This window comes from Larimichthys crocea, chromosome I (assembly GCF_000972845.2).
Source record: "Larimichthys crocea isolate SSNF chromosome I, L_crocea_2.0, whole genome shotgun sequence".
Lineage (NCBI taxonomy): Eukaryota > Metazoa > Chordata > Actinopteri > Sciaenidae > Larimichthys > Larimichthys crocea.
In genome coordinates, this window is record NC_040011.1 from 17,057,012 (window position 1) to 17,075,230 (window position 18,219).

General features: G+C 40.9%; 1 protein-coding gene across 3 annotated transcripts in view; it reads left to right on the forward strand.

Moving 5' to 3' along the window:
* Window positions 1-16,748, forward strand: part of sox13 (SRY-box transcription factor 13) — a 45,132-nt gene extending 28,384 nt beyond the window's left edge. For 2 of the 3 annotated variants that reach the window (XM_010736778.3, XM_027285456.1), the window contains exons 8-14: window positions 6,418-6,491; window positions 7,063-7,228; window positions 8,146-8,276; window positions 10,320-10,425; window positions 10,841-11,011; window positions 12,896-13,112; window positions 14,057-16,748. In XM_010736778.3, the coding sequence (XP_010735080.1) occupies window positions 6,418-6,491; window positions 7,063-7,228; window positions 8,146-8,276; window positions 10,320-10,425; window positions 10,841-11,011; window positions 12,896-13,112; window positions 14,057-14,354 (1,163 nt within the window). In that variant the 3' untranslated portion in view covers window positions 14,355-16,748. The remainder of the gene's footprint in view (window positions 1-6,417; window positions 6,492-7,062; window positions 7,229-8,145; window positions 8,277-10,319; window positions 10,426-10,840; window positions 11,012-12,895; window positions 13,113-14,056) is intronic. The other variant, XM_019267237.2, reaches the window with a different exon arrangement.
* Window positions 16,749-18,219: the final 1,471 nt, after the last annotated feature.

Here is an 18,219-nt window from a genome sequence, read left to right on the forward strand (position 1 = left end):
GTCACGTGTACAGAATAAATCAACACAAACATATTGTACAATTATAATGAATGATAAAATTATAAAACTGCATCTTCAACCAATACCATGCCTGACTAGGCATAACCCTGAAAGAGACAGACAGAGACAGTGACAGACCGAGAAAGAGGGAGCTCTATCAAAAAGGAAAGTCTTAAGTCTATTCTTAAAAGTGTTGACCGTGTCTGCCTCCCGAACCCAGAATGGTAGTTTGTTCCACAGAAGAGGAGCCTGATAGCTGAAAGCTCTGGCTCCCAATCTACTTTTGGAGACTATAGGAACCACAAAGAACCCAGTGTCCTGAGAGCGCAGTGTTCTAGAGGGGTAATAAGGTATTATGAGCTCTTTTAGATATGATGGTGCCTGACCATGAAGAGCTTTGTATGTAAGGAGAAGAATTTTAAATTCTATTCTAGATTTAACAGGTAGCCAGTGCAAGGAAACCAAAATGGGAGAGATGTGATCTCTGATCTTGGTTCCTGTCAGAACATGTGCAACGGCATTCTGAATTAACTGCAAAGTCCTAAGAGACTTATTAGAGCAGCCTGATAACAAAGAGTTACAATAGTCCAGCCTAGAAGTAACAAATGCATGGACTAGCGGCACTAAGATCTAAGAGGACAAGTACAGAGATGAGTCCTTTGTCTGATGCCATTAGGAAGTCATTTGTAACTTTGACTAATGCAGTCTCTGTGCTATGATACACTCTAAATCCTGACTGCAAATCCTCAAATAGACTATTGTTATGGAGAAAGTCACACAGCTGATTAGCTACAGCTTTCTCAAGTATCTTAGACAGAAAGGGAAGGTTTGATATCGGTCTGTAGTTGGCTAAGACCTCTGGGTCTAGAGTGGGCTTTTTAAGAAGAGGTTTAATTACAGCTACTTTAAAGGACTATGGTACATATCCCGATAATAAAGACAGATTAATCATATCCAATAAAGAATGACTAACTCGAGGTAAAACATCCTTGAGCAGCCTGGTTGGGATGGGGTCTAAGAGACGAAATGATTAAAGTTATTTGATGAACGTCGATGGGAGAAAAACAGTCTAAATACAAAACAGGTTTTACAGCTGTTTCCAAACTTGCTGTATCAGAATGCAGATCAATGCCTGTTGAGGGCATAAGGTGATGCATTTTGTCTCTAATAATTATAATTTTATCATTAAAGAAGCTCATTAAGTCATTGCTACTTAGACCAAAAGGAATAGATGGCTCAGTAGAGCTGTGATTCTCTGTTAGCCTGGCTACAGTGCTGAAGAGAAACCTGGGGTTGTTCTTATTCTCCTCTATTAATGAAGAGTAGTAGGCTGCTCTGGCATTACGGAGAGCCTTCCTGTATGTTTTAAGATTATCTTGCCAGACTAAACGAGATTCTTCCAGTTTAGTGGCACGCCATTTGCGTTCAGATTTACGTGCCTCTTGCTTTAATTTACAAGTCTGCTGGCTATACCATGGTGCTAACCTCCTTTGTTTAATTATCTTCTTTTTCAGAGGTGCAATAGAGTTGTCTGTAATGAGCCTGTAGTACTATCAACAAGATGATTTATTTGTGAGGGGCTAAAGGAAGCAGACAAGTCCTCTGCTGCATTGAGACATGGCATTGAATTCAATACTGAACAAATCACTTCCTTAAATTTGGCTACAGCACTATCAAATAAACATCTACTGTAGGAGTTTCTGCAAAAAGGCTTATAGTCCAGTAGTATGAACTCAAAGGTTATTAAAAAATGGTCAGACAGAAGAGGATTCTGTGGAGAGCGAATTAGATGATCAATTTCAAAGCCATATGAGAGAACAAGATCGAGAGTGTGGTTCAGACAATGAGTTGGTTTATTTACACTCTGACAGAAGCTGATTGAGTCTAATAGAGAGATAAACTCAGTACTAAGACTATCATTGTTGTTGTCCACATGAATATCAAAATCACCTACAATAATTACTTTATCTGTTTTAAGAAACAAGCCTGATGCAAATTCTGCAAATTCATATAAAAATTCAGAATAAGGACCAGGAGCTCGATATACTGTAACAAATGAAATTGACTGTAATGTTTTCCAGGTTGGGTGAGTGAGGCTAAGAACAAGACTTTCAAATGAATTATAATTTAGTTTAGGTTTAGGATTTATTAATAGACTTGAGTCAAATATGGCTCCAATTGACCAGTACTTCGAGGAACATGAGTATTATAATGACTTGGAGGAGTGGATTCATTTAAGCTAACATATTCATCCTGCAGCCAGGTTTCAGTGAGACAAAATAAATCAATATCATAATCAATATCATATCATAATATTAATTAATTGACTAAAACAAATAAAACTGGTCAGGTCTAAAACAGACCTGATATTCAGGATTCCACATTTAATTCTCTTATTTTGGATTGTTGGAGATGTTGATTTAATTTTTATTAAGTTATTACGATGAACTCCTCTTCTGTTTGTTTTATCTTTAAATAATGTAGGTGGACGGGGGTCAGACACAGTCTCTATACTAAAGGACTGGGTGGGCAGATGCTCTAATGGAGGCGCAGAGAAGCGTGTAAGACTGCAGCTCTGCTTCCTGGTCTCAACTCTGGGTTGTCGACATGATTTTGGTCAGCTAATAAACTTGGCCATATTTCTAGATATGAGAGCTGCTCCATCCAAGTGGGATGGATGCCGTCTCTCCTAATCAGACCAGGTTTTCCCCAGAAAGGTGTCCAATTATCTATGAAGTCCAAACCGGACACCACCTCGACAGCCAGCGGTGAAATGACGACATGCGGCTAAACATGTCATCACTGGTCACATTGGTTAGGGGCCCAGAGAAAACTATAGAGTCCGACATCGTTTTGGCGTATGCACACACCGATAACCCTAACCCTCCGATTGGCATAACCGGGCAACATTACCGCGATGTGAATAACAGTCTTACTGTATTTATGTTTATCTTTAGCCAGCAGTTTTAAAATAGACTCGATGTCCCCAGCTCTGGCCCCCGGGGTGCATTTAACTATGGCCCCCGGTGTCGCTAACTTCACGTTTTGTAAAATGAAGCTGTCAATGACCAATGCCCTTTCAGCGGGTGTGTCACTGAGTGGGGAAGATAATGGGGGACGGCTACCTAAAGCTACTTTCAGTACCAGTGGTACCGCACCGGCTACTGGGAACTTGCTAACTATAACAGCTACTGACGGTTCGGTCATGCGTGCCTCCAAAGCTACAAATAAACTACAACAGGCAATTTAAATGGTCTTGATGAAGTCATGTTTCTATCTAAATGTAGCCAAATTTGAACTGAGTTATTTTTTTTTTAAAGGAAAAAAATCCACTACTGTAACATGAATATTAAGTATTCATGTAGACTTTAAAACCATGTAGAAAACTTGACATCTCTTTGTTCTATGCATTCATTTGAGACTTTTCTCTTCAGTGGTCAGCTTGTTTGTTAGTTAACATGAGTCTATCTGATGGCATGTGTTTGCAAAGGAAATGTTGTACTGGTCTGGTTAAAGGATTGAACAACTCTAGATGTTACTATGGTTACTATTATTTTATCTTTTGTGGTAAGATGACTGAGGTAACGAGTAAAATTACTCTGACTCACACTGCAAAATCTACTATAAATGTACGTTTTACCAACCTTGAACTGCACTCATTGAAATGAATGAGAGGGTTGTGTTTTTCTGAACACGACCTTATTTTTTTTGTCAAAACTCCCAGAGAACATCTAAACCCAATACTGTACTGCATAATCCACGTCTCTACTGTCCATGTGAATGCATCTGAAGTAACTATGAAGGGCTCAGTAATGTTCTGTATTCTATTGAGTCTGTTTTAGTTATCTTTGTAATCTTTTGATAATCCTCCAAGGTTTCTCTCCACCAGGCCTTCAGTGCTGCAAACAGGTTTTTGTCAGTTCTTTTATCGTCTTTTCTTACATTCCAAAGGACGAATGACCACTCAACTTACCTGGCAATGACTGTGTGCTTTGAAGGCCGGAAACTTTGTTCTGAAAAGTTGTTGCCATCAATATTGTTTCATGAGTTGCCGAGCTGAAACATTTATTTAGGCACTTAAATTGAAGATCTATAGAACATGGAAAGACATACAAGATACAAATGCAGACTTCAGTTCAACAATGCAGTATATAATACCTTTCGACACACTTAAGCTTGTACAGTTAGCAGGCGATAGAGAGCACAGCTTAGAAAGCCACAGCTTTGTGCTGTCTTGCTTTCACAAGCCTTAAAAGCTGTGCTCGTGGGTGACCTTGTCTTCTCTATCTTTTCAAACCTAAAAGACACAAGGCCAGTCTTTAAAACATTGTAGGCGGACTTTAAGGATAACCATTCATTTGCTTTCTTTATTTCAAGAAATGTGTGTGCCAGTGCTTCAGAATCTTTTGACAGATCAATGTAAAAAAAATGTAGAAAGACTGTCGGGTTGTGTGGAAGAGGTCAGCTATAGCCAGAGATTTGAAGCCAGCTTTTCTTTGAAGATACAGGTGGAGGACAGACATTAATGTCTGTGTCTTATGTTATGTTTGCTTACATACATATAAATTCACTATCAGCTAGATGCTGTTTTTCGTCCCTACAGGTTGAAAACTAAATGCGAATGAGAGGGCTGTGTTTTATAGAAGTGTTCACAGCAGTCACGCAGTGTCAAAATTCCCAGAGAACATCTGAACCCAGTACTGTACGGCATAATCCACATCTCTACTGTCCATGATCTGGTAAAACCATAGGCTGTATAAAACAGTGTATACATGACGTCATTCACTCCTGAAAACTGGCAAAAACATGGAGCATGGGTGGAGTGGAAGCGAGCTGGAATGAAGCCTGGGTGCTCTAACAAGCCACCTGTAACGCCATCCACCTGTCAATCAAAACAGATACACTATTAATATTGCATAAATTCAACCTCAGTACAGTTGTCATGACCAAACCAAAACTGTTTTTGTGTCTGTTCAAAGAACCACAGTTTTGGATAAAAAAATATACTGATAAGACAAGGCATGCAAGTCATGGCCTGTTGTTCTTATACACTGTGAATTAGGGTTGGGCAATGTGTTGATACCATGATGTATTATAAATATGTTGATATTTTCCCATGGTGTCAACGTGGTAGCTTTCCATTTAATATCTTAGGTAGTATTAGTCTACCATTACTTTTTGTTGGACTAAGAGGTTCCTTTGCATTAGTCATGAAAAATATCGAATAATATTTGTCAGGTATTTAATTCTCAAAGGTTATATTACTAAAATTGCTCATAAAATTTAATAAAGAATTAATATTTGATATTAATATTTCACAATAATAAAGATATTGTGAAATACATGTTTGATTTTCTCCATCAAATGACAGTAGAACAAAATGAAGTCACACTGTACAAGAAAATCTCTAACATTTAGAAATGATAACTCAAGCTGACAACATTAATTGAAAAATACAGAAATAAATGAAAAATAAAGATGTAGCTACAACAAACAATTGCTCAGTACCTGTATTGTCTTTTAGGTACAAGAAATTGGTTTCAAATCTTTACATTTAAGACAATGTAGCATGTCTCTAATCCAAAGTGTATGTGGGGGCAGAATTGTCTCGTGACCAACACAGTAGTGAATGCTATCATGTCAGGAAGAGAGATTAAGTAAAGAGGGTGGCTCCCCAAACAAAGCAGTAATAACATTAGGAGCCAGACTTTCACCGGATACCTTAGATAAAGTGTCAAAGATCTCAGTCCAATATTTACTTAAAGAAAGGCAGAATGAAGGATTTGTGTATAATTTGCAGCCACTGATCACAGGAAGCAAACACCTTGTCAAATATTTTTGTAAGTCAAGCTTTGGTGTTATGGGTGTGGTTTAGGATCTTGCATTGAATGAAACTACTCTGACTCTGCTGCCATCTCTGATGCTAAAAGTCTCTCAGCATTGTCACACTTTTAATGCTCAGTGCACTGTACGCAACACAAAGGTTAGTCTGTAATATTTACCCCGATGTGAAGCTGGTTTCTCTCTTTATACCTCGCCCCTCTCCTCCCCCTCTTGTGGAGGTTGCTTCTTTCAGTTAGCATCTTGCACGCTTTTGTTCTCAGGACAAAGAGGCAATAAGCCAAAGGTCAGGATCTTCTGATGAAATCCAGGTGGGCTATAATGCTTTAGTTTAAGCAGTCGGGCTAAGCTTCATTGATGACTACAGGATTTAACCTGATCAAACACCAGGGAGTTTGATATTATTGTGTGTGTGTGTGTGTGTGTGTGTGTGTGTGTGTGTGTGCGTTTGCGTGTGTGTGCTCAAACATAATTCCCCTAATGGGAGTAACCATGCTGGTATTTGAGGGTTTCTTCAGTTCCTTTGTGTCAAGTCTGAGCATCAACCAATGATAATTTTTTTTATACCTTCCACAGCCATGGACTATCCCATGCAGCTGCTGCAGAACCCCCACCCCCCTGTCAAGAGGAGCAGCGGTTCCTTCCGACAGGTAGCATACGCATTGTGTGTCAGACATTTGAATGCTGAACTCACTCTAACACCCATTTCTCAAGTTCTTTTCAATACAGAATAAATACATGTATGCTTACACCTACATTAGGTTATATCTACATCACCAGAGAAGAGTGAATTCACATCTGTGCTTACTGTACATGTGTGTATGTACTGTATAGAAAGTGACACCCTCTAGATTAAACAGATTAATGCACTTTTTGAATACACCACACCCTCTGTTCAAAGGTTTAATGTGTGTGGTATAGGTGCATATGAGTCTTCCCTGTGTGTGTGCGTGTGTGTGTGTAGCGTGAACTTTATTTGCACGGCTGGTTCTCAGCAGAGATAGTCCAACACAGCTTAAATAAACAAAAGGAAAGAGAGGATGAGGTGAACAAGAAGACAAAAGAGCAGCTACGCTACAAAGGTGTGACAGATGCGCTCGGACATGCCAAAAGCTGCCGTGCATAACTGGAATACATGCACACCCTCGCCCTTTGCGGTTAAGAATTGATGTGTATTAAGTGGCCCCACCCCTGCTCATCTGCTTCTCGCTGTGTGTTTAGGAAGCCAGTCAGCCCTTGAACCTGACCTCCAAGCCAAAGGGGCTGGAGCTGGGGAAAACACCCAGCCCGCAGAGCATGGAGCTGGGATCGATGGCGCTGCAGGGATCCTACAGGCCCAGAGATCTCCACAGAGAGGTGTCCCACAGCCCACCACGATCTGCCCTCAGTGAGTTCTGGTGACACTTACACTGCTCTGATAAACAGTGTGAATTTGTCTAAAAAACGTTGATGAAAGAGCTGTGGTGTTAGACACCCTCTGTATCAGGGTCTCCTACTGGTCTACAATTGGCCTTCTTCGTGCTTGTAAAACTTTTTCCTAAATTTCCCAAATTTCTTGGGGACCCATGTTATGAAGGTGTTGTGAAACACAGTCCTGCTGATGGTCTAATGATCTACATTAGACATTTGACATTTCACTGATTGATGGTGGAAGTAACCAACAACTGTAGCAATGTTGCCAGCGAGGTGGCAGGAGATAAAAACTGCTAGCTTCTAAATTCCTCCAGAAATCATCTCTGAAAATGTTTTTATGAGGAGGGAAAGGCATTTATTATGCAAAAAAAAAGGCCTGATCCGGCCACTAGGATGCAGCTTTAAGTCCAAAGAAGAAGACATACAGTAGTACCACAGACTGATCTCTACCCTTGGTGACAAACGGGTGCTGTAGTTCAATTCAAAGCAGGAAATGTGGGTTATCACTTTAGATATGCTTAGAAAACAAACAGAGGCTGTTTGGACATGTGTGTATATGAAAATCTCAGTGATGTCTATCGGAATACTGGGTATGTTTTGTCATGTTACTGTTGACAGATGTAATAAGAAGGGGAAAATGAAATTCAGATAAACTTAACATAAAGAAAAAAATAAAGAATGTATAAAAAAATCAGAATAATATCTTAATATAAAAAACAAACAAACATGCAAATGCGTTGTCACTGTCTATTCATCTCATGTTCCTAGAGAGTTATCAAGAGTGTTCATAATGTCTGTGTCTTTGTAGAGGACTTCAGATGGTAGCTGCCTCTAAACCTTCATTGTCATCTTGTTCCTCATTTTTGTTCTCCTCCTCGTTTTTGTCATCAGGTTTCCTCGGAGACGGTGATGTGGTAACCCAGGCCATCCACGATGCCCAGCTGCTCCTGAGGAGCCACAGCACCGGAGGGCGAGAGAGGGAGAGAGACAGGGAGAGAGAGAGAGACGATGGCAGAAAGATGGTGAGTCCAATGTCTAGTTTCTGTTTGGAGCGCCACGTTAAGTATTCACCTTGTTAAATACAACAGCAAATTTACGTTGGAATGTTTTCTCTTGTCTGTATGACCCCAAGGCACTTTTACACAAAAGTCACAAAGGCAGTCTTTTCACACGTCTGACCACACAATTTACGTAACACTTCCAAACACGTCGAAAAGTCTTGAGTTGAATGCCGTACGATTAGATTAAAGGCCACAGCAGCTCAAGATAAAACATGCATAACGAGATAGTAAATGCACCACGTTACTCATTTCTGTCTCTTTCCCTCTTACTCCCTCTCCTTCACATCTTTTTCTGTTTGGTGTTTGGAGCCAGAGTTCCTCTCTCCTTTATGTTTTATTTTAATGCTTAAGTCAATAGTCCAAGCGCCAAAACTCCTTAGCTAAGGCTCACTGTTACTGTCTTTACCATAGACTGTATAAAACATGGACGTAGTACCTGTGACATCACATCACCCATAGGTTTCTTAAAAAAGCTGTTGTGAAGCTCAGTGTGGTGTCTTGGGCTGCTGCCATCGAGGCAGTCCTGCCTCTGCCGCCTACTGGCCAATCCAAAAATGGGCAAAGAGGTGGAGCATGGGTGGATCTGAGGTAGGCTGACTGAAGCCAGCATCTGTCAAACGTGTGTATGAGTTACAGAAAGCCACTAATAGGTTAAGTATGCAGTATCGGGCATGTCTGATATTCCTGCTTCCATATTGAACCACTCACAGGACTAAAAGCCATTTTGACATGTCACCACTCAAATTCAGGCTTATTAAATTACTTTGTGATCGTTCATAAAACGGCAAAACAAATGTGTCAAACTTCATGTAAACGCACATCTAGTTTGTTCCCTTGACTGAACAAACTAGATGTGCGTCTGTCTCTTTCTCTGACTGACATCTCGCGGTCTAATCCAGGGGTCCAAGTCCGGTTTAGGGTTACAGGGAGTTGTGCTTCTCCTGAGGATTCAACATTCGACTGAAGAATATCCCAGCTGTGGTGTAACCACACACAGAAGCGCATTGTTACAGCTCAGTATTTTAGGTGTTGCCTTCTGGGAAATGCTGTTAAATAAACACAGTATGGGAAAGACAAAGAAGTTATGTCTCTGTTGTTTCCATTATTAGCAAATGAAAAGACGCCGCACATTCAGTATTCACGTCATGTGCCACAGTAAAGAAGTACAAGAAGTTGTTGTTTAATCGCAGAAGTATTGTGAAGCAAAATGGAAACTTCATATTCAGAAATCTCTGCTTACATTTCTGTAAACTAAAGTGTCATTCAGCTCAACATGACATATTTCAGCTGTTTTTTGTTTTGATTGTTGTGAAAAAGAAAAGACTCTTCTGGTCTTGGTTTTGATTCTTTGAGGTGGCTGAAGCTTTTGGTCTCAGCCCCGTCCTGGAGCAACAGCTGTTGCAGACTCACAATACCACAAAGGCCTCAGTGTGGCATTGACTGAGCCACCTGCCCTCTCTCTTTGTCCACAGTAATACTGTACTCTGCAGCTCTCCTCCTCCTCTGCTCCATTATCGTGCTCCATCTCGCCTCTGCTGCTGCTTTAACACCAACACTGATGACTGACCTATTTTGGTATTACACTCCGCTGCATGGGGATAAATAATGTTTTACAGCACGGACTGGATGGATGCGACATGTGCCGATGGTGTGATAGTTTTGCAAATTCAGAGTTGTGACATTCCCAACTCTGGCTTTTCTCCTTCACCTTTCCTCCCTCACACAATAAACACCATTCTTCCTCCTTCGTAGCGTTGTAATTTCCTTTCTTTGCATTTACAGCTCTGCATTTATACAGCAGCTGATATGGTGAGCGTGCAGTTTCTTTACCTTAAATAGAGCTCCGGGTAACACATGCGTGCCTCGTACACACCCCTTGAACACTGGGTCATCTCTTTTACTGCAGCGGAAATTCAAATAGTCCCTTTGTGCTCGAGTGTGAATATTTGTCTGACATATCTGCATGTCTGACTTCATCTGTCTTTGTCTTTTTTACGTCCGCAGGAGTACAAAGAGTCACCCCGCAGCGAGAGAATTTCTCACTCTGAGCAGGGTGAAGACAGACACGGCCTGCCATCCACTGAGGACCACCTCAGCAGTGATTCTGAGGGTAGGTGTCCCTGGAGTGGCCTGTTTCATTTTACTGGTATAACAACTTTTTATTTCAATGGTGGTATACCATGCTAGATGTCATCAAAAATATTTTATTATTGCCCCCTCAGACTGACATTGAGACATCCAAAAATAACTTCCACCACATCACTGCTTCTTTGAAGTGGGCTACCTTTAATGAGAAATGGAAATAAAGTTTCTGGTGCAGAGAATGTGGGCAAAGGTATAACAGCATGTGGAATAGGATGTTTGTGGGTGAAGAGGAACTTTTGCTTCAATCAGCAAAGGTTAAGAACTTTTAGGGGGTTAACGGAAGAGGTTAACAACAAGAATAAAAAGAGATATATTTATGACTGATATTCCAAACTCAGCAGTCTGCTGTGGTCCCCTGACTGGAGCTCTCTTTCCTGCAGGTGCCCTGCCCGCCTCAGTCCCAGGCAACTACGCCGAGGCCCGGCCCCCTCCCTCCTCAGGCCACATTAAGAGACCCATGAATGCCTTCATGGTGTGGGCCAAGGACGAGCGCAGGAGGATCCTGCAGGCGTTCCCCGACATGCACAACTCCTCCATCAGCAAGATCCTGGGTGAGCCTAGCACTGGGTAGGGGTGGGTTTCACTCCGTGTCTCTATTCTGAGATGCTGCCTGGCACATGTGAGGGCACGAATAGCCACCTGCTTCTCCCACCAGACACATACACACACACACATACACACACACACACACACACACACACACACACACACACACACACACACACTGGCCTGAATCCCTTTCCTTGGACCAAATTTACATTTACATTCCATTCTATTGTGGAGAGCTTGTTGTTGTCATGAGCAACCACCCTTGACACAGGGACACACACGCATGCGAACGTGAATACACACTCGCACGCAAAGTACGCACAGCCATATACATGCATTTATAAACTATTACTCCACTTAAATATACAATTATATTACTAGTTACTACTTAAATCTCTCATCTCAATGTACAGAGAATTGTTTTCTAGCATAAACTCAAGATTAATGCCAGTTTTCACACCAGTTACTGCACTAGCTAATCTCACACCTCTCTGGTTGAAGACGTGTTAACCACACGTTCACCCAGAGAGGAGGTGAACGTAACCAATCAAATCATCTTTGGTTGAATATAAATGTACGAAATCTGCATTCTCATGTGCCACAATTACAATGACGGCTTTTAATTGATGGAGTGGACCATGATGAAGTGAAATTCATCAAAATGTAGTCATAATTAAAAATAAGATAGCTTTGATAGATGTCAAAATCAATTTTAATGTGGAAATTCTACCAACTTCAACTTTTGAAAGGACAAGTTGAACAATTTTCCTTCCACAAATTTAAAGCTGAATTCAAAAGTGATGAAACACACAAGCCAAAACAGGTTTTCTACTATAGGCTCACTTGGTCTGGTGTGAGCACCAGCCTATGATGGGGCCTAATGTCAGCTAATGTTAGCAAGCCAAACATTACAGTGTAACTGACAATAATGGATGAGTTGTCTGACCTAATGACCCCTCACTACTTCTGCTCCTTTTACGCATTTTTTTAAGCCTGAAGAAGATGTGTCTTTCAATGGCTTTACCACCAAAGTTTAACACAAAGCTAACATGCTAGCTACACTAAAGCTCTGTAAATCTTTGTTCCTGTCTGTACTTATGAAGCACCATCACTCATGGTCCAAGAACCAACCCAGTTCAAAGTCTGTACCTAGATAAGAAAGGTCAAAATGCTTTTCTTTTAGGATGCGTTGTGAGGTGAACTTTGTGAACTCAAGTTCTCATTATTACACTAAAACTGTTCAGAGTGTCACCAAATTAAATGTTTATTTCTTTAGGTGGGAAATTTGAAAAAGTCAATTTTTTTTGCTCCATTTCTGAATATATGAGGAGCTTCTCATGGGGCAAGCAAACTATAACTAGTAGGCCTCATCTGCTGACACAATAAACTGGTGTTCTTTTCCTTTTTGAGGATAAGCCAAAACATTTTTTTAAAATCTAGTATTTTTTTGGTGGTCAGTTTGCTTTGCCTGAAGTTAAACGTAGAAGTGTGTTTTTATTGTTCAATTACCATAGCAGAGCTTTTGTAAAAGGTTAGCTGCCTCCCCAAAGAAGCACATCATTTGTTCCAGAAAGTATGGACTCTTTCAGATTTAATCCTAATAAAGGCCTTCACAGTCAAATGTAGTCATATGCATTATCCTGTAACTTCAACTTGTGGCAGATGCGTTTCAGTTGAAACTACTTGAAACTATGATGACTAAAATCTGCCAAAACAAAATCTAAAAATTCAATGAATGACTAAGATTAAAGCCAACTCAAAACTAACACCGAAACTGACCTAGATACATTTTAAGCATGCTCTCTACCCAACCAGACTTGCTAGCAAGAAAACCCATGTGAATGAACTCATCTCCATTGTGCATTCTCTTGTGTCTTTGTCTTCAGGCTCCAGGTGGAAGGGCATGTCAAACCAGGAGAAGCAGCCTTACTATGAAGAGCAGGCGAGGCTGAGCAGGCAGCATCTGGAGCGCTACCCTGACTACAAGTACAAACCCCGGCCCAAAAGGACCTGCATTGTGGAGGGACGGAGGTTGAGGGTGGGAGAATACAAGGCCATGATGAAGAGCCGCCGGCAGGAGCAGAGAGCGACCTACACGCACAGGTAAAAATCAACAGAGACCAACATGCTTCGGAACAGCTTTGAGATAATGCCAGAGTGTGTCCCTGGCACACAACGCTGACAATTCACTCCATTGACAAGAGTTTGCTCTGCACCTCCACAAATTGTAGACAATGCCTGCAGCTCCCGAAGCTCTTTTTTATTCATGAAGACACAAAGTATTGAGCTGGGCTGTTTTTCAGTTTGTCCTCGACGATGAATAGCATCTCTCACCATTGTTCCCCTCTAACTCCTCCAACTAGTTAAGCTGGAGGAGTTCGAGGTTGGAACTGTTAGCGGCGATTGAGTTTGAGTGTTTTTCAGTTTCAGTGTTATCTTTCTTTGTCTCACAGATACATTCACTGCATCTTTTCTCTTTCTGACTATTCTGAAGAATAAAACATCAATGTTAGAGTGCCTCAATAGCCTTAGAGTTACTGGAATATTTTAAGACATCATTTCTTGATGCTTATGGGTAAGTCAGAATATACATCATGGCGGTGCAATATTGCTGCGGGTGCACTTAAGGATTCCAAACTTAAGAGCATATCTCAATGAATGAGATTTTTAATGAAATCATATCTTGTCCGTCAGTTTGGCATAATTACTACAATATCCATGAGCCTCAGCCAAAGAGCCAGTCATTGGTGTGAATTGGTCGTTGTACTTGATCATTGATTTTGAGAATGAAACATGGTGTCATAGTTGCTCAATTCATCTAAGTTAATTCAACACAACTGTCAGCTTAGTGAAAGCCGAAATGCACCATGGGAATCATATTTACCTTTATGTCCAAAGTTTAACATACACAAGCTTGTCCCTTTACCTTTTTATCAATGGATTAGCTACATTTTGAAGATCTGATGATTTGACCTGATGTATCAGTAGAAACCAACTGAAATCAATTCATGATCTTTTTCTACATGTGTCACTTCCTGTCCTTGCAGCCAATCAGAACCACAGCAGATCCACTACTCCCACAGCGATGGACAGTACCCGACCGGCACCGGCTCAGTCTCGGTGGCGACCATGCCATTTCACCCGGCATTACTGGAGCATTACCTGCCGCAGGTCCCGCCTGCGCCACGTCGAGCTGAGGGCCAGGCCACGTCCACTTCCCTGCCCAGGGAGAGAGAGAGGGAACGAGAGAGGGAACGAGAGAGGGAGCGGCCTCAGTACAGCGAAGGAGAGGAAAGCGACGGGGGAGAGAGGAGTGAGGGGGAACTGGTGCTCCTGACGGACTGAATGGATGGGTGGGGGGGGAGAAAGAGGAAAATGGAGGTGAGGGTAAATGAGGAGGAAGCGTGTTCTTTGTTGACAGTCAGAGAAGAAGGATGGAGGATGAGCGGGGGAAACGTGGAGGGGTTGAGTTGTCATTGGATGAGAAAATTGCCCCTCTGTTAGGCAACGGTGAAGAGTGGTGATACGTCATACTCACTCCCTTGTAAATTAGTTGTTTTCAGTGAAACCCTACACACACATACACACACAGACACACACATAAAGGCAAGCTCTTATCTTACTTATTTCCCTTCATAAAAATGTCATCAGCTGCTTTGTTTTAGAACACAGAAGTTAAACTGAAGTTATAATGTACAAGTTTTATCGTTTGATCCCTTATGCTTCTTGCTTTCCTCCCATGTTGACTTCTGGCAAACAAAATGCCTCACTGGGATTCAATTCATCGGAGCAAAGTGTAAAAAGGGCTTTAGAGCGGCTTTGTAACTTCACTCTGTGATGTAGCTGTATGTTATCAGTATGTAAGTACTGCCCCCTACTGGTTAAGGCTGGTTATTACTAAATGAAAGCACCCAGGAGTGTAGTGCTCCCACCAGAGTTCTGGTTCAGATTGACTGGAAAGTGTGGCACTTGGAAGTGTAAAACTTATTGTTATAACAAGTCAAATTTGATCTTGAGGAAATGGTTGAGCTAGAAGGTGTACTCCACTTATTTAGTATTGCACTTACATGAAGGTGGGGGACTCAGAAGAGAAAAGATGTACAAATATTTAAAGCGGCAGAGGCAGAGATCTTCTGACTGTTAATCTCCAAAATAACTGGATCTTATGCTTAGCATAATGCAACTTTCATTAGACCCTCCCATTGACTGTATATAAAGATGGACGATGACATGACAGCTTCCCAAAAGTGAAGACAAAACAACTTGATAGTCCCCTGGTGGCTGGCTGCAGTATAGCTCATAAATAAACCCCGCCCCCTCCATGTTAGCGAATGAAAAACGGCGAAACAAAAAAAAAAAGTCATTCTGTGTATTTCTTATCACTCGGGTGTATGTTTAAGTTTTAAATTAGCTCTTTTTGTTTCATGATTGACAGGTGAGCCCTTCTCCCAGGTGTATGGGTGGGACCTTGATATGGTGGCTCATGACATCATCAGGGTGACGACTTTGTAAAAGAACTGTTTGTCACCACCAGTTTTGGTTAGCGTCTCCTTGTTGTCAAACACTGCACCAATGAATATATGTTTAAGAAGCTGCATCCCAGATACTATGCGCTAAATGAAACAATCAAACCCTCCTCTTCCTCGACCTCCCACATCACACTGTTTAGTTGAGCTGTGCTGTATATGCTGTATCTGCGTGGCCATCAGTTCCCTCTCCGTAGCATGGTGGGTTGACCTCAGCCTTGCCTATTTTTTTTTTATACCTCTGTGTTTGCTTCTTTGAGTGTTTATTGATTGTCGTGTTGAGCAACTCCTATCTGTGTATCCCAATGTCTGCTGTCATTTTTGCTACTTTTAAGATGCAGCCCCGCAACACTGCTGAAAGTATCCACATACTGGAGAACATCTCTATATATATATAATAGCTTCTTTTTTAATCTTAAAAAATGACTGTCAAGATTTTTTCAGGAATCGTCATTTTCTTGGTACGAGTACATTGGGCATCATTCCAAGATATTGACATTCTGATGTTTTCTCTTGAATTTCCTGAAGCTGCACTGACTAAAGGTGAAACTGAGTGACATTTTTGACATGACATATCAATCGGCCTCATGTTAGAATTAAGGTAAAACTTCATCTGAATACGCTCAGCTGTTGTCTTTTTATCTCATGTTGTATTTTCTTGTTTCCGAGGGGAGGCAAATCAGTCCTGAACCACATTTCACATGCGAATTGTAAATCTAAATGGTGGATACTGAGATGGAGATATGGTCTGTTAATTATCTATTGACAGAATTATTAAAAACGTTTGGGTGACTGAACTACTGGTCAACTCTATGAGACCACAGACACCAAAATCTTTCATGAGTCCTTTGGACACTATTGGCTATGGTGCCCCAGTGACATTAGGCTCCATGTTAGCACTTATTATAGCCTACACCATGTTCTTTAATAGTAAGGCTGCATTCACTGATGGTTGGAGTTACTGTTTTGGCATGTTGCTTGCTTTAATAGTACATTGAAAACTTGTTTTAAAGGTCACATTTGTGTGCCGTTAGCTGTGTGCACAGACATGCTAACGAACTGTCATTTTATTTTGTTTTACCTTGCAGGAAATAGAAAATCCCATAATAGTTCATTAATTAAGTAGTAGTCTATAGTAAAATATAACTCCATTCTAATGATGCCAGTTTAGTATACACCATTTTGAATGTAAGATCCAGATTGATTTGAACTTTAAAGACAAATGCAATTAAAAAGCTATCCTAAGGAGCATCATTTGTAGTTTTATGTAATAAACTGGTACAGTGTAAGCAAAGTACAGGACGAAGGCAAGCTAACTAGTTAGCTAGTTAGCTTTTTCCATCCCAAGTGAAGGTGGTGCTAGAGTTTAGCATATTGAGGATAGCAACATGCTGAGAGTTGAGAGAATAGCATGTCACTATTAGCATTAGCACTGAGCACATGTTTGGTTTTGGTGTCTTTGTTTTCATCACTCAATGACCAATATTGACAATAACGAAAAACTTAAGTGTACATGAATAACACTGGGGTCAATTCACCTGTAGCTAACTGTGAGGGTGACAAATCAAAATGGCGGGAAAATTTCAGACCTCGGGGGTCGGTGCTCATCGTATACAATCACGGTCAGGGCTGTGTAGAGTAAAGATTCTGGCTTCTGCGCACGGAGATGGATATCAGAGGAAAATGTTTATCTTATTTTAATGGAGACAAGCTGAGGAGTCACCTGTCGTTACCCCTGCTGATGTAAATATAGAAAGAGACTTTATTTTGTTTATAAGAGCCTGTGTAATTTAAAGGTGTATGTTTCTCTATGTTTTCAGAGTTTTGTGTTGTTGTTTTTTTTTCTTGAAAGACAATAAATTGGTTGTGTTAATTGTGTTTGAATTTTATTAATAAGTGTGTGTGTGTGTGTGTCTCACAGGCCCTAGTTGGTTCAGTAATTACTTTGCTCCATTATTCAGGTCTCCCAGAGGTCGTTCCCACAGTAACACACCACCTCAGCTCTTTTCAGCTCATCCCTGCATTATGTCAGCATGACAGCGTATTCTTCCACGTTGTTTTTTCCCTTGTACACAGTCAGTAAGGCAGTAATTAAAATTAGCAGCACATGTAAACCGATTAATCACGCCAAAAAAAAGTCTTAGTGAATCTAAATGTCATATTTTCCACTGCCGCTGTGAGTCATAAAACACTCATTCCAGCTGCACTCCAATCAGATGGTCCACTTCCAGGTCTCTGGTACTGTGCATGTTGCCTCACTGGAACTGACAGCTGACGTTAGTGTTATTAGTTCAACCGTCTCCGATGAACATGTTTCAAAAAACTTCAAGTGAGGCTTTTGCTGATATTGTGGACACCTCCTGAGATCATAAGACCATGAACAGATGTTGATATGAGTCAAATATTCTGTTCCCTAACTGCTACTTGGTTGTTTTTTGTTCACCATCATATCAAATTGTGAGGAGATTTAATTTAGTTCAACTAAGTGCCTGCCTTTCTATATCATGAGCAAATAAGCCACATTAAAAGGGCAAAAATACCTATTATGTGTGATTTATTAAGAGTGTAACATTAAATTAAACTGAGCTGATAAGGACTGTGTGTAGCTTCATTCGATTTGATTGACATTAGCTCGACACAAGAAAACAGAAAACCCACGACTGTCATCAGGTTCTGACTCGAAT